The sequence below is a fragment of the Pagrus pagrus genome, assembly GCF_965226575.1.
Source record: "Pagrus pagrus genome assembly, chromosome: 15".
NCBI classification, from domain to species: Eukaryota; Metazoa; Chordata; class Actinopteri; order Spariformes; family Sparidae; genus Pagrus; species Pagrus pagrus.
Window position 1 is genome coordinate 18,471,910 of NC_140199.1, and position 23,285 is coordinate 18,495,194.

The 23,285-nt window shown below is 41.3% G+C and overlaps 1 protein-coding gene across 2 annotated transcripts in view; it reads right to left on the reverse strand.

Moving 5' to 3' along the window:
* jag1b (jagged canonical Notch ligand 1b) overlaps positions 1-23,285 on the reverse strand; it is a 110,041-nt gene that overhangs the window by 27,788 nt on the left and 58,968 nt on the right. Inside the window, exon 1 of one of the 2 annotated variants that reach the window (XM_084376127.1) lies at positions 27-384. The exons of the other annotated variant lie outside the window; for it this stretch is intronic. Coding sequence (XP_084232253.1) covers positions 27-83 — 57 coding nt within the window. The 5' untranslated portion in view covers positions 84-384. Of the gene's footprint in view, positions 1-26; positions 385-23,285 lie in introns of those variants that run through there. 2 annotated transcript variants of the gene reach the window in all.

Consider the following 23,285-nt stretch of genomic DNA (forward strand, 5'->3'; position numbering starts at 1 on the left):
TTCCCCCCCGAAGTCACCCTACATACCTTGGCGAGAAAGCAGAGCAAAAAGGCAGCAACGACTGAGCCCCGTCTCAGAATCATGCCTCCGGACTGCTGTTGCCTCTCGTTAAGTACTAGTCGTCTGGCCGACACACGGCACCAGAGCTCTCCTCTGGTTTAAACATGCACGAGTGGGAAACACCACTTTGATGAGCGGAGCACGACTTCCACATTCATAGAAGACCTCTTCCTAGTAGAGTCCCTCAGCCTCTCCGAGCTCTTCTCCGTCCTGGTTTTGTTGTGTGTTTTTTTTTTTTTTCTTCCCCCACTTTGTTGTGTTAGTTAGAAGAGGAAAAGTTTTCTCACAGTGGCCATGCGGCAGCCGAGCCCACTGCTGACTGACTGACTGACTGACTGCTGGCCCGAGCTGGAGCTGGCTGCACAAGTTCAACAGAGAGGGAGTGTCCGCACGGCCTCCATATTCATGAGCGGGGCACAGTGAGCCCGCCCCCTCTCTCTCACATTATGAGGATAATCATACACTCAAGACTCCTTGGCAGTGATGATGTGGTGGAAAATAAGGAGTGGGAACCGTCTCTGAACCTGCAGGCATATTGATAATCATAAGTCACGTTCACAACCACAAACCTAAACATAAAGGATCAATTTATACCTCCTCGTATCTCCTTACGTCCTGCGTTAGCGGCATACTGCACTCACCACAGATTATACTATTATTTTACCTCATTCAGATTTATGTCAGCCTGAAAGGTGGGTTTTACTCTCCTCTACATTTGTGCCATTAGGCAGCGCACTAAATCATCTGGCTCGCAAAATGAGCATCAAGGCCGGTAGCTGTTAAATGTTCGGTATGTCAGACGTCTTTCTCGCATATAATGCAGAGCCTTGGATGAAGAGCACTGAATTCCACGGTAGAAAAATACCTCATATTTGCACTTTTTGTTGCCTTTCAGAAATACTTTAAAGGTGCACTATATAGTTTTGGGGAGGACATTTTATTCAGACCCTGCCACCTGTCTATCTCGAGAACAGCTTGTTTATTCAGTTATTGAAAAGAATGAATATTATTACCTCATTTATACTTTTAATATTAAAATTCTAAGTTTGGATTACTTCTCCAAATCTGCACAGTGACCCTTTAATTGTTTGGCATTTAAATCAAGTCTTGAATGTAAATGCTACACAACACTATCAGGAGTGCACACAACAGTGCCCCAGAGTGGCAGACCTGCAGGTTTTATGCCTGCCTGAGGAATGTCACATATTTTAAATGACTGTTTCAAACAATCAACCTGTAGTTTATGGCTAAACATAATGCCAGTATGCACATTAGCCTGAATGAGACCAGGTTTGAACAGCTTAAACACACAAAAACACACTGACAGACAGCTGAAAGATATGATATCCACACTATCCCTTTGGTGTCGAAGGGCAAATGAGGCCTGGCGTACCTCTGCAAGAAGGTAATCTGTGAACTGGATCAGTGACTACACACACACACACACACGTATAGCCACACACACACAAACATTCATATAAGAGGATGGGAACCCCCTCTGCCCCTGTGGTTAGTGATTTGTGTGGGCCAATTACACAGGTCAGTCAATGGGTCACAATCAAGGAACCGCAGTTGGAAACTGCGGCATTGCATAGAGAGAGACTGTATCAATCAGTAACTATGTATTGTTTCACCATCACACTTTACAGCCCTTTATGAGGGTGTCACACGTCTCTGCTGTATGTGTTTGTACCTGATAAGGACACAGCTCTGGTATTTTCTTGGTATTTTTGTGAGAATCCGTACATGCAACCAAGGTCTAGCTCATTGTTTTCACTGAAGCAGCGAATCAAAACAGCTTTATCTTATCTTTAGTATAGATGCAAAGATGTGCACGGTAGCTCCTGCACATATCCTCAAGCATTTGTATTGAAGTACCTTGCTTGTTTGTGGTAGTAGTAGTAGGTGCACTTGCATTCAAAGAAGGGACTTTCTAAGTGTTATTTCCACCATCTTAAATCACTGCTGTCAATATTCAGATGTCACATTTCCTGTGGTTGAACTTCAAGATGAAAGGTACAGCTTCCTGCCCGCCCGCCGCTGAATCGGTAGACATCTCAGGTTGCATGCCTCACTGAAATGCTCTCTCAGGATAATTAGAGTTAATTGGAGACGTTTTTTGACCTGAGGGAGATTTTCTTTTTTTTGCCTTGATGGCAAGAGAGCCTAAATTGAGTCTAGAGATTGTGGATGGCTTGAGGAGGCGTCCCTTCTGCTGTGCCCCCATGACCTGCCCAGAGGTGATGCTTATGTCGGGGCTGAGTGGTGGTGGTACTCAAGTCAATGAAAAAAAAAGTATATGAGACACAAATCCTGTTGAATTAATCTATTGATCAGCAGCAAGACAGATGCAGCTTAACTGCCTGCTTTTTTGACATAAAATGTCTACTCAAAATGTAGAAAATGTACAAATCAATTTCAACAAGTGTTATCTCTAAAACTGGTGTCCTATGTCTCTATTTCTGAAAAACTAGGCTTTGCAGAAAGGAAAAGCTAAAGAAGGATGCCTCCTCGCTTCTCTTCCACTTGACTGCCAGTTTGCCCGTCTATCATACAGCTAATAGGTATCCAAGCAGCGTGTTCACTGTTCCTTATAAGCGTGGTCTGTGGTCGTCATGGAGCACAGACAGGGTTTCTCCTCTGAGGCCATGGTGCTAATCTCCTGCAGCCTTAATGTGATTATGGTAATGATCACACAAATGACCCCTGGGCTTTGGGGGATCCGTGGTTCACACATCCTCACAGCACAGCGGCTGCACAGGCACTGTGACTCCACTGGCCCGCATACGAGACCACCAGACTGAACCAGTCCCGGTGGCCTAGCTGCCCCTGTTCTTCTGTCCTCGCCGGGCTCGGAAGAGTAGAGTGAATGACCGAATAAATTCCAGCCAGCAACAAAAGAGCTGAACGGCCATGAGAGAGATGGATATCTTTTGTTGTCTGACACTCAATGCCGTATTCCAATCCAATTACCTCAGCCTTTTGCAACCCCTCCTATCGCAGTGCATGGCATTGAAGCCTGCCTGAATTCAGACTCGGACCCCGAACAAGAATGTGGTGGATTAGGTGCCTAGTGAGCATTTCCCTTCCCCCCTATCTTTCTAAAATCTGTGGTGCACTCTCTTCTAAAAAGATTTAAAACTACCAGCCCTCTATTTTAAATTTTATCCCATTTACTTTAATGTCATTATTGTCTGGCAAGAGCTGTGATCCGTCAGCTGAGGCTACTGTGTGTTATCCTATGTGTTTCTGCGCGCGGTTTGTCGAAAGTGAAGACAATGTGGAGCAAGTTTAAAGTCCGCCTCCACTCAAAAATGAATTTTGTTTGTTGTTGCCTCATCTGGATATTTGTCTGTCACTGTGCAGTAGACACTATGTCTGTTTTCACAGTCATCTGTTGAAGGGGAACATTTATCTGTGCTCACCATAAATCTGAGTTAATCACGTGGATGTACAAGATATTTTTGTGACATCACAAATAGTTTTGACGCAACACTGAGAATGGTCCATTGATGCACTTTGACGATGGTTTTCAAGTTGAACTCTCTGAATCTCTCCTGGAAATAAAAGTGACCAAATAAAATGCACTGTAACCTTCAGTGAAATGACAGATTTGTGTGGATTTGAACATTGCTGGAAATATTTGGAATAATGTAAGTACACAACTCAACAAATTATTTCGGTCTAGTTGTTTTTAGACATTTTAATGTAGAAATATTATATATTTCATCTTAAAGGATCTGAGCGCCTCCTCCATTGCTGCTGTATGAAGATATACAGGCTATTTTGTGATCTAGTAAAGCTGTTTCAAGTGAAAACTCCACCCTTGTCACATGTGCCACTCTCTATAACCAAGTGAATGACGAAATATAAACACAGTCACTTCAAGTTTAGAATGAATGCACGACATGGCCTAGTAAGGTCTGACTTATCTAAAGCTAAATTCTATGATGACCTACATTACATATAGTTGAAGTATCATGGTGTGAAAGAAAGAGACGTGCAAGCAAAAAGAAATGTAGTAAATTAGTGATTTTCAACAGTAAAGTCAGTGTTTGTGCATATGAGTGAAAAATGTGCGAGGTGAAGAAGGACATCTGAGGAGGAGATAAGTGGAAAGGGAGGATATCTGTGTACTTCAGCGCTCGTCCCATTTAAAAGTATCACAGTGTTTACATTGTGTGTTTATGGGAGCTGCTTTTACAGAACGTGTCACAGATGGTATCAGCAATCGGCGCTCGGATAAATATTATTTTCCACTGTTAAAGGTGGCCGCTTTGTTAGTTTCAGCGTTTACTCGAGAGCCCGTTCTGTGAGGTGATGCCGTTCTGATGTCTGACTGTGCACGTGGTGAGTACCTCAGTGCGGTTTGTGCGCAGGGAGTCCAGCTGCTATGTGGAGGTTAAGTAAAAATTGGATTATAGAGGGTTAGGTTGAGAGCATGGGTTTTGATTTTCATTGGTTCAAACTGTGCCTAATTGCTGTGGTGATGCTGTGGGTGAGTCATTTATGTCATGTTTATTCTAGTTGTCTTGCTTTCATTTTTTTTTTCTTCCCAAAGTGGTGCTCTACATGTCAGCGACATCAGGGAAGTACAGGGGTTTTACTTTTAAGACCCAAAAGAGACAACTGGATCAGCACACATGTGTCAGGTTAAGAACCTGTGACTGGATCATCAGTCTGTGTGTCCTTGCACATCCTTAATGGCGTTAAGGTGTTTGATCCTCTGAGGGGAGGGTAGGTCAGAGGTCAGTGAAACAAATCAGATTATCTCTGCTTAGGCGAGTATACTACTACTCACCAGTGTAGCATTTCCACCTGGTTAACAATACCAGGGCTCATACTGCTGAGCTGACCCTTGTGATCATGTGATTGAGTGATTTGTGTGTGTGTGTGCGTAATATGTCATAGCACAGTTGCTTCCCAGTGTTTGATTAGATCTGTCCCTGCTGTGGAAAAGGCTGTCCGAGAATAAGCTGGACAGGAATGTTTACGGCTTAAATCATTAATCAATATGTGACAATGTCTCAGGCGGGAGGATGCAAACTATTCAGGCAGGAAGATTAGATCCTTTGCCCTGCATCACACCATCCAAGGTGGTCTCCCAAAACCTAGGAGGGCCTGTGTTTGTGTGCTGCCCTCAGGATCAGTGAGTCAGAACAGTGCTCTCTTAAAACAGGATATTGGCCCTCGCTTGAGGTGAGTGTGGCTAATTACCTGAACTTCCTATCTGGAGGAGGTGACACTGATAAAACTCTTCCTCTCTTTTGTGTCTGCTTGTCGATAACATTACACTTTGGATCACGAGGGTGGGTCGGCAGAAAGAGACAGACAATTATTCATCTCTCTGCAAACAGAAAAACGACCTGTAGCCTTGTTGAGAGGAACTTGATGTACATGAGCGCAGTCAAAACGACATCCATTACCAGCCTCGAAGGAAAATATTGATGCTGGCACAGTCTTGCCGTCCCCAGCACCATGACATAGCGGTTTTTCCATGACACATTTGATGATTGCTTCCAAATGGGCCTGTCAGTTTTAATATAGGCGACCCCGGCATTTCACTTTCCTCTAAAGTAAACAAAATCCACCGGCGGTGCCGCACACATGCACGTACAGAATGTGTGATCACACACCAGGAATGAGTTTTGAGATAGAGCAGGCATTCGCGAGCTGATATATGTTTTCACGTTCAATCCTCTCACTCTTGAGTGAGCCTGTTTGAATTGATGTTGTTTTTGTAAGTTTGCAGATTGAAAGCCACAATGTTATTTCAGGACGCAACTCCATGATGTGACTTTAAAAAGTAGTATGTGGTGTTAGGAACTATAAATATGACCAATATGAGATTTTAGTTCAATAGAAGAAGCCTGTCAGAGTGTTTTCCTCACAGTAATTCATTAAAATATCATTCACGTGTGCTCTGTTAATCTTATATGACAATAAACTCATTTCTAGTCATGTTTAGCGCTGGGCTTCGACCCAATGCCAACATTTAGAGAGTCAATATACTGACAATTAGGTTATACAGTGTCAACTAACAAGGAAAGGACAATATGCAGTTTGTTTATAGACGTGTGTCTGAGTGCGCTGCAGGAGAAGTGGAGCGGTCACGGAGAACATGGAGATATGTGGGAACAATGCACTTACAAGACACCTGGCAGAGCTGAATATTGGACGGGTCCACTTCACTGAAGCATGTCAACTTCCAGTTAATGTTAAACTAATGAGCCTACTTTCATTCCCATTGTGAATGTCCAGCTAGTTTAATAGGTCTGACACACCATGTAAATCACCATGTACAAGTGTAATGGTAGAACAGAGTTGACTGTTGCTTTTTCTGTCTTAAGTTTCCTTTGTCCAAACTTTTCTATACCCCAAAAACACTCCCATGCCTATTTACACATCCAGCACATAAAGAGTAATGTTAGCATTTATTTCAAGTTTTGTTTATGTTCATCTAGCCTGGCAGGGCCTGACTAATTAGTAAATGCATATTAGTCTGGAATCACTCAGTTCATTTTAGATCAGCTTTAGGGCTTTATTAACAGGCTGTGGATGCAAGCTAACAGACCTAACACCAATCAGAACGAAATGTGTGACTTAGTCCAGAGTGACTCATGGCGACCTGTTCACAAACAATCTCATTTTACATCTTAACAGTACACAAAAATATGTTTTTGAAAACATTTTGGGGCAAATGATGACTGATCGTATCAAACCCACCCCTATTAGATAAGCGGTCGAGATTTGCCCGTCAATAACCGGGATGGAGGAAAATCTGTCTGAATGGGAGGGGGAACACACGTGTTTGCCACGTCAAATCAAACATATTCACCTGACCATTGTAAGCCGTTTGGTCCTTTTCTGTTTTTTTTGTTTTTTTTAGCAGAAAACAGATTGTGCTTGCATTTAAAGAACAATGTTACGAAAGCAGTGAGAGTGAACCAAAACTCTAAATTTGCGGGGCAGAAACAGAAACAACCAGCTGAAAGACACAAAGCTCTGTAGGGCTGAGGGGAACTTCAAATGTGGCTGATAATTATTTTTGGGTTCGTCACTGCGAGAACCCTTTTCATACAAGTAGTCACAGGACCCCATGTTAGCATAAAAATACTGATAGTGACTGCTTTAAACTGCTTTGTTGAAGTAGTCATTCAGTCTCCGGTGCAGGCTTGTCCAACATCTGACTGAGCTGACGGACTCAAATTTTATATCCTGTGTTGTAGACAAATCAGATATTTACAGACATTTTGTGAGGACAAAGAAAATGTCATGCTTCTGTTCCGTCTGTACAATAGGAGCCATGACACACGATTCAATGGTAAACCTCAGTATGGTTAGATTTCGCTATGGTTTAATAGTCAACAGGAGGTTTTATTGCCATCTCCTTTTTTTTCTTGGCCATGACTCTCAAAATGCTGTGTGAAGTAGTCATAAAGCTGTCAGCAATATTTTCCACGCAGCATGATGACAAATAGCATGTAGGCAACTGCAATGCGTGGGTGTTGTACAGACAACATATTGTAATGTGTAATACTACAGCTTGGCTCACTGGGTTGCAGTCTGAAGGCTGTTTGTTTTGGTGATGTAGAAGAAAATAACAAATAACTCTCTGGTTAGCTTATCTGGAGTATTACATTCCTACAATTTTCTTGCTACAGTTGCCTTCTTGTTCTTGTAAATGTTATTGGCTAGGCTAAGCCTTAATAGAGTGAGGTTTTAGTTATTCAATTCTACATACTGTGAGTTCACTTCATGTGGTCAAAGAGTTAATACAGCTTGGTACATTCGCCTTCTAAGCTACTCATCAGTACTGTGAAACCCGCCCACGACTATCTTGTTCCCAGTTTTTCTTTAATTCTACATATTTCCTGTAAATGTTGTTCAGCTCTCATTTTTGTCAAGATAAAATATTACCAACTTCCTTATCCTCAAGAAATCCCCCGTGTTTCTGCAGTTAAACATGCTGGCTGCACAACTTTATTTCCTACATCACGTGAAGAAAGGGAAATTCTGTGCACAACAGCACTGCATCCAAGACTTCATGAAAAGTGAGAAATGGGAATGTTCTGGCTCATAATTTCCGTCTTCCTGTACCTCAGAGCATTCCAGTGGTTGAAGTGGAAATAAAATAGACAGGAAAAAGTTGCATTATTTGGCTGCTTTTAGTGTGCACAGGTACCAGTATTGTGCTCTTTTAATTCATGTTATATTGAGCCGAGCATATATGCTTGAACGTGAATCTGAAAAATGTTGCTATTTGTTCATTTATAGCACTGTCAAGCTCAACATCCGATCAGCTTTAAGTGTGAGAACGAGTCTTGCCTTTTGAACTCAGGTCAGAAAGATGATACCTCTACATGGTTGGCAGACTCGCAGCCCTTTGAAGACGTGTCAGTTTGCAACATACTGGCATCTCTGCCTGGTTCTGTCCTCTTGTGGATAGTCCACAGTAAATGGTCCAAAACCCCAAAGTGTTCCAATTAGCAGCAAATGGAACCAAGAAAAAAAAACTAAAATAATGACAAGCAGAGATCATAGTCGAAAGCAAAAATATGCCAGGGGCACACATGTTAATAGAAGGGTTTAAAGGAACAGTTCACCCAAAAATGATCTCTAGTTGGTTGAAGTTTTGCAGTTCACAATATTGGAGCTTCACAGCAAAAATAGCATTTCAGCATTCTCCCAAACAACCTCAGTAGCAAAGGACAAAACAACCCCAACAGATATGAAATGGCTCTGAATTGAATCTGTATTGATTTGAAAAGATGTTCAAGCAAAAGCTAAAAGTAGCCTGTCTGAAGTGGGTGCTTGAGCTCGACCTGGCATCGCTGTTTTTTTCAAATCAATTTGGGATCCCCGGGCTTTCGGAGACTTGGACTACTCCGACAAGCTGTATGAATGAATTTTTTCTGTTGTTTTTACATTTTTAAAATCTGCAGCTGCTTAGTACAATGCTGAAACGCTGTTTTGCTTTGAAGCTCCAGAAATGTTATGTGGACTATGAAACCTCACCTGACTTTTCATCGGCACTGGAGTGAGGTTATAATCATTTTAGTAGATAAAAATGATTTATGGTGAGCTGTTCCTTTAAAACCTTTAGTTTTAGATAGAGGAGCTAAAAGGAGGGCTGTGGATCAGTGCATGGAGGAGCTTCAGAAACCATTTATCAGACTAAATATACAGTAAGACTGTTGACAAGGCTTGGCTGCTTTGTTAACATACAATGATGAGATATATTTCTATTTTAATATGTTGCATATGCTGTCATACACAGAACGTATTGTATACATAAGCATGTTAGTGATGTTGAAGATGGCAGTGTAACCGTGCCTTGCTGCGTGCTGTCTGGGGCCGGCTATAGGCTGGCAACAGCAGCAGACAGTGTTTTGACATGAGGCTGCCTGTCTGTCACTGGCTGAGTTGAGTCGCGCTGAAAGAGAGCGAACCGCTGGCAAGTCTCACAGGATCTATGAATCGAGCAGAAGGGGCCCAGTGTTTTCTTAATTCACTGACAGACGCAGCTAACTCTGTTTATGACGGCTAAACAAAAACAGTCTGGAAACCATGCACTCAAAACCTTGTTTTAATTATTTTCATTTGATTATGTTTTTCATTCTGACCTATTAAGAATCCCCGGACGCATTTTAATGTGGTGTGCAAATGCTAGAACATCTCATCTCCCTCGCTGCATTATGCTTTATGTAAATCAAGGAAGAAAAAAGGGAGATCTTTTGTGTCAGCACATCTGACATTCCTTTGTGCTAAGTTAGAGGCTTGTCTTGTGAAATCATGCTTCACCGCTATTGTGAACATGTGGTTTGTGCGCGTTCATTATGAGGAGCTTGCGAGTGACATTATGTTAAGCTTCGAGGGTTGAAAGTGAGAGGTTGTGCTCATTAAGAGGCACTGAATGAGTCCCCGTGTGGGTCCCAGTCTGTCAGGTCTTTAACTATCATCCACAACAATAATGTCTGCTATGCAAAAAGTAAATTAATGATGGACAGCGTGAACATTTAGTCATGGTTACTGGACGCTACGTACAAGTTTCCCTGCCAACTCTTAAAAAAACGCTAAAAACTTCATATTAATTCTGGCTCAATTAATACGGAGTGCATTCACGTTAACCAGCAATCATTACGCTCCAGTGATCTAAAGGCCATTGTCACACAGGCACTTGAAGAAGTCTTTTGTGTAACAGAAGAATGGCAGAGTGACCCCCGGCAGTGCAGAGCAAGGCCAGGGAGACGTTTTCTTCAGCCCCACCGCCCGCTCCTCTCAGCAGCCTGGAGTAAAATTTCAGGGTCCAAGTGGCCATGAGTGTTGGTGAGTGATAGGCGGAGAGGGGAGACCCTAAACCCAATAGCTTTGATGATTGAAACAAAACACAGAGTCCCCCCAGACTACAGCCTGCAGGTCTGTGACTAAGCAGGCGGTCATGCTTGTATGAGGGCTGCACATATTTGTGCCCCTTTTCTTACTGTATGTGTTTAGTCTAGATGTGTGTACATTAATAACTTACTCCCAAAGCTACAAACAAGGCAGGCTTTAATATAGAGTTCGCAGTCATCAATCAACACAGGTTGCAGCAGCTTCACTGATGGCACGCAGAAGACCAGACAGTCTTGACAATGACAATGATTTTGGGAGGTCAAAGGTGGATCTGCTGGGTCACAATACTTTGACCTTCTATGAAATGAGTGTATCAGCTTCATCTCCCCCATCAGCTCCAAATCCCCCTCACAGTTAGTAAAGCACATCCAGAAGCAGCCGCATCTCCAACAAAACATGTTTAAGTTACTACAAACTCACATTTTGGAGGATACGCCGATCCATAGCTAGTGTTTTTTTTTTTGTTTTTTTTTACCTATTTGCAAAAAATAAATGTCGGCAATGTGCAACACTTAACATTTCTTTATATTGAAAATGTTTTTTTAGATCCAGTTTCCATTTCATGTCTGACAGTGTTGTGCTTATTTACTGGTTCGGTTTGGGCACAGAAACTACTTAATAGGGGTTCGAAAAAGATTATGTTTTGGCTTAAAATACCTGTTTTGGTTACTAAAAACACACCTGGAGATGTCCTGACTTCTCATCAAAAACATCCTGTTTTTGTAGCCACAAACATGGCTGGAAATTGTCCCAAGGTCTCCTTAAAAATATCCCTTACAAATGTTGAACATAACAACAATATGTCCCAAGTATTGTTAAGTTCACACTACTGGATATTATAGAGAAAACAAATGAAATAAACGTGAAAACAAGTGCCCTTAAGGCAAGATGACAAAAAATGGAAAAGTGTTAAGCAGCAACAGACTGCCGTGATGTACTGAGTTAGAGAAAAGCTGTTCTTCTGTAAAGTCCCGAATATTCAACAGTATAGTTGATGCATTTCTTTGGCCAGTGAAATATTTGTTTACCCAACAAATGGATGTGGATAATATTTTCAATACTTTGAGGCATAAACCATGTCCTGTGGGTGTGTTTCCTATAGGTGTGGTGACCAGCAGTCAGCTGGGTTGTGGCTATTGAGGCTAGTTGGACTAGACTAGAGTTCACAGGCCATTCAATGCAAAAAAAACCAAACAAAAAAACAGTACCAAGACAAAAAAAAAAAAGGCTGAGAAAAAGACGAGTATGTCTTTGTGCTTTGGCCTCATGCTGGATGCTGATTCAAAGTTGACAGCTCATCAAGATAAGCGGGGTGGGAGGGTGTTGGGGGAGATGTTTTACAAATAATGATAAGGATCTTAATGTCTACCAGTGAAAAGTTGAATACCCTTCATACTAAGAAGTCTTGCAAAATCATTGTGTTTACTCCCAGGATATTTTTTCTGACTTGCCGACACTCCTTGGTAATTTAAATTAGCAAAAAGACACACAAAACAGCTCCCCTGTCATGTAGCTGCAGTAAAAAGCCATGCACAGACAATCCTTACACAATGTGCCACTAACCAAAGTCAGTGTCTGTTGATGGTTTTAGTCTTTGGTGACATCATGAAGTAGCGTGGGATCATGGGAGTTGTTGTCTTCATTGCTGAAACAACCATCATTCTGATGAAAATAGGCAGAAGTTTAATTTAACACTTAGACAGCCTTATGATTACAACATAAAATACACACAATTTTTATTAACACAATGTCTAAGGTGTTTCTAGAAGGCATTACCAATCAGAATGGCAACCTTTTAGATTGTAGCTCTTTCACATGGTTGCAGTCTATATTCATTGTTATCAAATGACAACTGTTTAACATCAAAGGCTCGACGAATCTGACTCTCTTTGAGGGTCGGTTTTGCCATAAAAAGAAAATAATTCTCAGAGCCTTTCAACTCCACTGCACGCTCCACGTCTTCAGGATGTATGAGCGAGAGAAAACATTGGCTGGTAGAAGGTTCCAGGTTCGTGGGATGTGTTTAAATCCGCTGTTGCTCAATCAAAGAGCAGATAGCGGCTCCTTCCCATTTTATTACCCTTTAGAAACATACCCAGAGTATTATGTTATCAAACTGGGAAAAGGGAGGGAGCGCACAGACAGCTGAACAAAGGCAACGCAAACAGCTGTGCCAGTGCAAACAGCAGTCAGATTATTTGCGAGGGAGAAGTTAGGCAGGCCTCGCTAACATAATACTGCCATCGAATCATAACAGCCATAAAGTGCTGTTCAGCTGTGTCTGTTTGTAGATTTGGTGTTTTTATTTTGTCTGAACATTTTTTTTTAGAGTTGGCAGTTGTATTAAGATGAGATATCCTTTGGTATCAAACCCTGATTAGTTCCCACTCAGCTGAATGACAATGGCTTTGCCTCATGTCTGCTCTAAAGCGCTCAGAGGACGGTTCTCAGACTCGATGGTTTCTCACTTGAGGTGGCTGGCTGCAGTAGGAGGACCAGTGTTGATACAGCTGATCTCTGTTATTCCAAGTGAAATATATGGCCCTGTTTGTTTTCAGAGATAGACCCAACGCTTTGCTTCAAGTTCATATTTATCTATCGAGGGAAATATGTCAGTGCAGATCCAGTTTGTACTTCTTACACAGACTCTTCTCCTCATTATACTACTGAAGAAGACTGACCCTGTATGTGACTTTATTACATATAGAAACATCTGATTGGAAAGTTTGGCTAAGCGTGACTTTTCTGAATGGACAGGATTGTATATCAGACTCTTTCATCATTTCACTTTAAAGAACAACACTTACACGTGATTACCTGTGAACCGTATATGATGAAAGGTGGTGGATTTTAAAAGCCATGTTTCAACAGATATGAACATTGTTACGCAGGCTGTTCTGAGCCTTTTAGAAATGACACCCCTCAACACACTGAAGCTGTTGAAGGAGTGCCAGAAACAGTGGATAGCAGTAATTTTAGAGTTACGTGCAAGAGATAATACCTCGTGGAGCTGCTGCACACCCATGTGATGGATTTCCCCTAAAGATAGTTTGATTGGTATCTATCGGAGAAAAACATGAAGAATGACTAAGAGCATTGTTCGATACTCTTGGCAGGAGACAGGATAATGCTCTCTGTTGGAGAACTCAGCAGACTAATGTTACAACCAGAGTTAACTTTGTTAAATCGCACCGTGAGATATATTCTGATGCAACAATAACCTAGTGCCATTGCTGTAAAATGTTTTCGGGACAAATTGGTCTCTGCACACAATGAGGAGGTTAGGACACTTAAGACGGTATTCAGGTTAGACTTTGCAGCATTTGGTTGAAGTAATGATATTACCTCAGTGGTGCATGAGGCAATACAGTATTCCTCTACGTCTTTGGAGGGAAGGGGAAGTCCCCATGTCTGTGTGCTGTTTGACTGGACCGGTTGTGTAATGCAGCCCTGGGATTAGGTGGAGCAGCCTCACAGCAGCAAACCCTCCCTCACACTGATCTGTCTGGACCCACACAACTGCACGGCTGGATCAGAACCACAGCTGGCCTACGTCCTTTAACTGTGTCAAACCATTCATGTACTAGTCTCAAAGCTGGAACATGCACGTTTTGATGAAGTATATACTCATTATAAATGAACAAATAAACAGTCTTTACAATGCATTTTCAGCTGTTGCCCGATATGCATTTGCCAATGTTCAATGACTTTGCTTGGTTCTAATACAGCAAATGTGACCATTACAAAATGTTTTGACATTTTAACAGTGCTATGTTTCCCACAAAATGCCAATGCAAATTAGTTCATTATGAACATCATTTTCAGGAGACAGAGTTGACATTAACATGCTGGGCCTCTGTGACTCTTTGTGTGTACATTTCTAACTCCCCTGTCGGCCATAAAACGGAGTGAGTTTCACCTGTTTTATGAGCGTTTTAAATGTTGAGTAAGAAAATCTGCCAGTTAAATTGTGAGGACAAAATGTTTGCATATAAGTGGATGGTAACACTTTACAATAAGAGTACATTAACTAACTTAATATACATTATTTAATGGTTTATAAAGATGTTATTAACAATAGCTTATACAGTGACAGTTAATAACTAAGATGTTAACATGTATTTCATGAATTTCACAGCTAAGCCATGTCATTAAGAGAAAACTGTTAAATAAGTGTTCCACTTCGTAAGAAAAGTTGATATTTTGAGTCTCATTGCCAACTCGTCAAATACTGATGCTTGGGATTGTAGGTCCGGTCGACCACATTTCCTAAGAGTCGATGTCTTTTCTTACAAATGCTTCAGCAATTTCAGAATCTTATTCGGCCTCAGAATGCCGAATAAGCATTACAGTACTTAACCATAATTTACCATGCATTAACGCTCTATGTGACTCTGACATTTGAAAGAATCACACAGCTATTAAACAGTAGTGAAACATTTCCAAGTGGTAATCAATTTATGGCAACCATCTGTTACCAACATGGTTCATTTAAAATGTAATAAGATAAAGTCATTATCCTACATTAGCAGAAAATGCAATTACTCTATTTAGAAAATGTAACAATTTTAGCGTTCTTTGAAAGAAATGACATAAAAGTGATCAGCAGTTTCACTGTTCTATGAAAATGTCTTGTGTGGAAAAACTAAAACTAAAACTGATGACTGAGGAGTTAATTATAAAAAGAAAAAATATGTTTTTTTTGAGTGGAGGGCATCTCAGAAATTGGGACTAATTAACATGAACACCATAAACGAATGCCTGAATGAGGTGGCTGGGTCAGGGTGAGGTTGACTGTGGTGAAGTAATGCTTGATCAGCATTCTGATGCATTAATGAAGTGTTACTCACAAGATACAAGTTGTCATCTTTTCAATGAGGAACACAAAGAGTACAAATAAAGTGGATGGTCATTACCCTTAATTAATTAATTAATATACTTATTGTAAAGTGTTACCAAATACATTTTCAAAAACAGTAATATGAAGAAATGTCCAAAAAAATGCCTTAAGAGTGAGGGAAGGTGCATTTCACTGTTTAAAAGAGGAGTGAAAGTTTGCATATTAGTAATATTAGCAAAAAAGTAAACTTGCAAAAACAAAGATTCGCAGAGCAGCAAGACCTTCACTCTCATTTTGTTTCACTGGAGCTACACCAGTGGTCTTTAATGACGGATTTTTTTGGCCAGTGAAATATTTCTTTACCCAACAAATGGATGTAGATAATATTTTCAATACTTTGAGGCATAAACCATGTCCTGTGGGTGTGTTTCCTATAGGTGTGGTGACCAGCAGTCAGCTGGACTGTGGCTATTGAGGCTCGTGGCCACAGCGTGGGAAATCTTAGCACAATAACACATGCGGAAAGCAGTGTGTCGCAAAAGAAATGAGCAAAGATTGACGTTTCCTTAGCTCAGCCTCATGGTGAAAGCTAATTCAAAGTTGACAGCTTATCAAGATAAGTGGTGTTTTGGTGTGGGGAAGGGGGAGGTGAAGAGCTAACGATAACAACGATAAGGATCTTGAACATTCTCATGTCTTACTAAGCAGTCTGGCTTGTCATTGTGATTCCTACTAATAAAAGTACTTTTGCTATCAAAAATTTTGTACATTACTTTACATGAATTGGTCATTTTAAACACAAAGAAAGGCTGCCCATCTAGTCTAACTGTATTAATGTCCAGAGAGATTTTTATGGACTGACTTTCCTGACTCGGTCCTCACAGAATGTGCCCGGGCCTCACCATATCAAATCTAATATGATGCGGAGCACTAATTTGGTTAAGATGAATTACAACGCATCAAAGCATCAGAATATATCAGTGGCAGAAAAACAACTCACTGTGTAATATGTCAACATTAAATCATTAGACAGATGTTGAGGGTGGTAGTTTAAAGGCACAGTTAAAACATGATTAATGCTAGGATGTGACAGAATCAGAATTAATGAGCAATCCAATCATATAAGTGGTTTTAAACAAACTGCCAGAGACAGAAAACACCCTTCATTTAGTGTTGAAAGACAGCAGCAAATATGTGACAGCCCCCTCCCTCCTTAGCCATCTGCGTAGCTATCTTGCAACATCTCAATGGAAAACTAATCAAACTGTAATTTACAAAGGCATAATTGTGTATACAAAGAACTGCATTTGCCTAATTAAAAAAGAAGCAATGATTAGTCTGTGAGACAAAGCAGTGGTTAGGAGAAAACTATGCATGCATCTTGATGAAACACTTCATTATTTGATTGTATATACTGCACCACTGGGACTCGTCACATCCTTTTTTGTGATTCTGAAGGAGGTATGGACCGCTCCACTAACCCTGCACCAATCAGCTGCATGTAACATGGTGGAAATTGGCTGTATATTATCAAAAGATTACAATCTAAGCAGTGCGGTGTGTGCATGTAATTCATGCCATATCCTGTGAGGGCCCGGGGTTAAACAGGCAGACTTAAGCTACATGAACGAGACTTCAATCACTTTGAGGCCCCAACAGGATAAAGAGGAACTTTCGCTGCTGCCAGCAGTCTATCATGAATGACATTGGTTTAGATGGATATGGAGCGGCGATTATTGAGAAAATGTGTTACAGTTTGTGGGGTTTAAAGTTTGAGAGGTGTTTTTGATTAAGAAATCACATTTTAGGTTTGAGATTTTAGTAGTGGCATGATGAATTTAACAGGCGTCAGTGAGAGCGGAAGGGTGAAGATTGGGGTGATGGATTGGGTGTGTGTGGCATGCAGCTGGTTTGTGTGCTTCCTCTGAGGCGGCAGTGGCAGCCTCTCTGGGGTGTCTACGGTTTAGCGTCCTTGGAAAGGCTCAGATGGGCTCACACATTCAGGTCCAGGCTTTAGTCCCAGCATGCAGTGGTGTGGAGTGACAGATTGAAACGTTGACGGAAGTGTTTAACCCCTGCCACCCCTCCAATTAGCCAACTTGTGTCTCATTTCCTAAAAGATCTTGAGAACATATTTATTGGCAAGGGGCTGTATTTGGGCATGAAAGAGTGAGATCTTCCTGTCCCTTCCAAGGTTCAGTCACAGTGTTTAGTTGCCAGTTTGGTTTGGCCTAGGAAGACATATTTGTAATGCTCAGGCTTGAGTTAGTAAAGAAAAGTCAGACTATATTTTGTATAGCCCCAACACAGAGTGGTTGAACCAACCAGCATTCTTTGAGTAACTACTGGCAGCTAGAGATAGAAGCTACGGGTACAATTAAGGTGTGACGACCAGTGAGAGGCTCTTCAAGAGGTTTGCATAGCTGCCAAAGCATCAATGATACCAATTTCATTGAAAAAAGAGCAAAGAATGCCACTGGAGGCCTATCTGGACAGAAAAGATGATTTTGCTGTCTACCAACTGGCTCCATTGGTGGGAGCGCTCTCCTACTGTTGATCTGATTGGTTTAAGTTAGCCTGTGATAGATGATGTAGGATAGATGGTTCACTCAATCACCTGCCAAGAATTTTTTGAAACAGCACCTTTTCAGATGGTTCTGTAAAACAAACAATTGGGTGCTTCAGGTTAGTATATCCTATGAATGCTGATACAAGGCTTTTTTTCTCCCCTTTCCAGCCCAGAAGTACACATAGCAATAGCTATCAACCTTTAATGACTTAAAGCTGCTGTAAGTGTTATTTTCTTATTAAAATAAGTATTAAATTGTTCTCTATTCCAACAGTAATTACTGTTATAGACTGTTTGGTCAGTAGCTCCTGCTCATGCAGTAAAAGAGAAACGAAATGTTCTGGTGTCCCTGCCCACTTTATCCAATTGAGGCTGTCCTGTCTGCTCATGAACACGCAGTCAGATCAGGATTCTCCTGTTTACCGGCAATGGCGGAACAGGGAATTTCAGCATTCCCAGTGATACTACCAAAAACGCCAAGTTCTTGAAGAAATCAAAGAGGGCTGCCTCGAAAACAAAAACTAGTCGTGCAAGTGTGGTGACGTAGAGAGGAGGGATGGGATTGTTAACTGCAAAACACTGATGCTACTGTAGTTTGCCTAGCTTTCTAACATTAGCACTGATTCCCACTTGATTTTGAATACTTCTTGTGTTTAGCTACTGTGCTCTCTTTTTAATGGGTCTGATGTGGGGCAAGTAAATGACCAGACAATATGTTCCTAAAAATCCTTTCCCACACACTCAGCACTCCGTACGTTATGCCGTGATTTGAATCACAGCACGGCAGAGTTGCAGAGTATTGCATTGAGTGCTAAAATCACAGATGGGTCTACGGTAAGACATGGCAAACTAACAGCTAACATTCAAAACCAAAACTACACAGACACACTAATATGAGGGCACAAAAACTGCAGAAAACAAATAAAACTTAAATTTCACACATACACACCTCTTTCTTCGTGGTCTTGCTGAAACTACATCTTTCACCTGATCTCAGTACTGCCACTGACAACAGTAAGGAGGAAATGCAGTGGTGTTCAGGGATAATGACCCTTTTCTCTACAGGTTTTCCAAACTCTTAAAGGCTCCCAAGCTGCCAATCAGCACCTGATTAACACCAAAGGCCTCCCCTTTCCCCTCCCTGCTTTCATCTCTACAGTGATCTACCCTTTCAGTGAAATGGAGACTGTGGACTTGTCAAAACCGAGTCTGTGGACAGTCTGCGTCTTGTTATTAGCACCTCAACAGGTTTTACCGAAGCCAAGAAGGAATAAAACTTGGACGTGCCCAGTCGTTTTTTTTCTCTTCTCCTCAAAGCTTATAGCGGCAAGGAAATGATCATTGTGCTTCATCATAACCCCATCGTGGTTCTTTTGAAAAATGTTCAAACCAGCTCTTAAATTTGGTTATTTTCTTGAACCTTTCTACCTACTCAACATGATTGCTTTGAACTTGAATGTCAGAAAAGGAGAAATTCAATCTGACCCACTCAAATGCTTTTCACTGACAACTGAAGAAAATCCTCCCAGGTTAACGATAGGTCAGCGCTGAATGGGGGACTTAGGCCTATACATTTACCGAGTCCCGAGAGAGGGGCTATCTGATGGTCCATCTGGTTAGCAAGTATAATGGGACTGGGTCACAGGTGAGCCACAGATGGTTGATGTATGTGTATCAGTGTGTCTAGATCTTAATGGCCCCAGTGATTCATGAACTACTGTTGGTGGGCCATAGGGTTATATTTCAATGAAATGGGCAGCTTACAGTATTGTTTTTTATTTTTACATGGACCTTACATCGTTTAAAATTGCACCAGAGTTGCTGCTAATTTTTACTTACACTCCTCGTGTAGGAGGAGCACGTAAACTACATAATCAGATTACAAGAAAGTACAAAATATGCCAAACAAAACTCTTACATTTAACCCAAAATATAGGGTGATTTGAGCGTCTTGGCTCTCTGATATCTGAGCCATTCATTTCTATTTTAAATTACCTTTGACAGAACAAAAAGTCCAAATCTGTGTGATTCTTCCTCCAAAGCTGCATTGAAAGGCTGAAAACCAGCCACTACGTCCACAACATAGATCTGTCATAGACACCGGACCCAAGGATAGAACCTATACAGTCCAATGAGAATTGCCCGCCTGGCGCATTCGTCAAAAAAAGTGTCTAGCTTCCAGGTTTATATCCTGGTTATGCGGCCCACTGAATATGTGCAGTGGAGTTACAACTGGCCCCACTTGCGAGTTCCCACTCTACCCATAGACTTTACATTGTGATGACATCACAGATATTTAAATTGTTTTCCTCCTTAAGAAAAGTTTTACGAATATAAAACCTCCACAGATCAACAATTAATAATAAAAGGAGTCATAATTGAGGGCGGCATGTTTACTGGTGATACTACAGTTCACAACCCTCGGTGGAGAAGCCGGAAAATGTAATTCTACCAAGCGGTCTGCGTCGTTGCAACATGCAGTTACATTTCTGGGGAGGTGCACATCAGGCTACAGCTCAGGCTACAGCATAGAGCTTGCATCCATGCAGAAGTAACGCCATAGGTATATATATGGCTAAAGGATATACTGTAGCAGCAACCCTGTTTGTATTATATTGAGCGAGGATGTGTTTTATTACAACTTTTTCATCTATCAGAAGAAGAATTGGTTAGTTACATCATCTCTCTTTAAGCTAAGAAACATAACATCACAGCTACAATGGCCGAACTTCAGTTGTTCAGTATTAAACGCAGGTTTGTTTACGCAGCTTGATACTTCCACACTGACTTCAAAAGTTAAAAACAGAAAGTTTTGACAGACGTCATGTTCTTTCTGCCGTCTGGACTCTAGTATTTCCATATGTGGCATCTACTTCATAAAAACCTCTTCAAAGTATGTGCACCAATGTAGGAAGAGGCAGAAAAAAACACACGCAAACAGTGATATTTCTGATGACAGGGCACTTTCTGTAGGTCAGCCACAATCGGGTCACACATGAGGGGCATGTTCATTTGAGTCCAGCGCAACAAGACATGCATATAGTATTTTATTACTAAAGCATCGCCATAGGACTTTCAGGGGGGATTTGGGGTGTGCGTTCAGCAAAACACAACCACTTATTAAAGTCTAGACGCAACATAAAACCATCAGAAGTCCTGGAGTAAGCACTCACAGACTCGCATGGACAGAACTGTCAGTGTCTGCTCAACCACGCTGGTTTTGCGCTGATGTCTGTGCAGTGTTAGGAGAGATTTAGTGCATTGATCGTAATGTATAATGACAGAGAAAAATGAATGAATACAGTAGCAGGAAAACAAGTGCAGAAATAAAACGTAGATCATTGTCTTATCCACCAGTTTCCAATGTGAACTGTTAGGATTTAAGACAGAAAACAACGTCTGGTAATAGAAGTCTTCAGCATGCAAACACAGAAGCCAAATTTTCAGCCATATTTGAAGTTGAAAGTTAAAAAAAAAGTACATTTTTCTTGAGGATTACCCCTGTTGACTTGTCATATTTACAACAGATTCTTTTTTAACTGATGGTTTCCTTCGCAGCAGAGCCAAGACATTCCACAATATCCAGAGGTCTCCCACCTGCAGCACAGTGAAGATATCCAAACTAGATTTACAAGCTCTCAAACTGCATTCTGGGGGCTAAATCTGCATGTAGAAGTAAATAAACCTGCTGGCAGCGCTCAAGGGAGTAAGAACCCTTTGGCTTTTTGACAATTTCCTGTCCTACCATCTCCTACAGGTAAGAACAAGAAGAGCTATATCCTCCACACAACGGATTCTCTCATGAAGTTAGACCCGTGAGTTTAAACATATCATCCTAATATCATTAGAATTAGACAAGAACCAAGTACTTATTTTGGAGTCTCAGCAGAGGGATGCAGTCATTAATTTGTAAGCGGCTTATACAACCAAAACACTTAGGTGTCCTTATTGGTGATGCAACCTAAAGGGTAGCCTTACAAAAGAACAAAGGGATCTCAATAATAAGGAAAGTGCATCTGAGGATGAGTCTTGTCATTTTGCACCATGACTCTGCGACCTTTAACAAAAGAGAGAAGAAACTTTGAGGGCTGTTTGGCTCAGCCTCGGTCAGTATCTTGACATTCAAAGAAAAATCGTGAGCACTTTTGGAATGAAAGCATTTCTCTAATCTTTTAGCGAGACATTGAGATAGAGAACATAGCAAGGTGAAAGGAATGGGGCTGCCTGTGTCTGTGCACAGGAACAGGTCTCAGGAGTCCGGAGGTCTGGCCCACTCTTCAAATGGCACAGTGTTTGTTGGGGAATGTGCAATTATGGAGGCCAGGCCTTTGATCCAGGTTTTCCATCAGGGCTAAATTGTCCTCACATTGAGCGCTGCAGTGTATCCTTGGGCACTCCTTTATATTCTGCTGCTCTTTCATGTGCACCCCTCTGGAACTCAAAGCATCCCCTCTTGAAAAGTGAGCTTTGGCCTGTCCATGCTCCAGTGCAGGACGAAAGGAGGAAAAAAAGAGAGGCCAGTGTCTGTGTGTGTGAGTGTGTGTGTAAATGACCATACAGTATATGACAAGTCATCTTACGTCTTACAGAAAGAGTCTTGAATTTGTTTGTGTAAGAGGCGAGTTGTGCGGTAAACCAGGATATGAAAGTGCTGGTGTACATGGACGTGTTTGGATGGGTTGAATTTCATATCGCATGTGTTTAAGAAGTGTTTGTGACAGGAAGTTTGTGTGCCTGCACTTGCGTGTGTTTGAGTCTGCAATTGTGATTCTTTCCACATGCTCCCATGTGTTATCTGTCCTCCTCATAATAACTACCACCTCTGGCAGATTAACCAGAGGGAAGAGGGACTTTCTTTCTTGCTTGCTTGTTTTCTTGCTTTCCTCCAAAAATTTCCTTCACACACTTTATGTGCTGAGTTCATGTGAGGAATACCAAAAGCAATTAATACCCAATGGTCACCTCAGATCATTAGATGGGTTCCCTAAAAAAGTGGAGATAATGTTCTGTCCCCTCTGTGCGTCTCTGTGGCTTAATCATCCGACATGACACTACAAGTAAGGCTCTAGAATAATCGACCGCAAAGTGAGACCAGATGTTTTATAGCGAAGTAAAATAACAGTGTCCATAGAAGTGTTTCACTGGAATGTTTTATTTAAAGCCTTCATGTGAGTTTCCAGAGTGCCAAGTGTTGCACACTTTAAGTTGTAATCAAAATCACTTACAGTCTAAACTTGTTGTAACGTACGTTCTCTGAAGTCTACATGCATCGGAGGAGGAATAAAAAACATTTTCTTCTGCAAGTCAAGTCATGAATATTTTTTCAGTTTTATTCAAAGTGTTCCCGAAAGAAATGGAGCATTGATGTGTTACATCTTTTCCACACAAAAGCAGTTCAGAGGATTGATTTAGTCTTTGAGG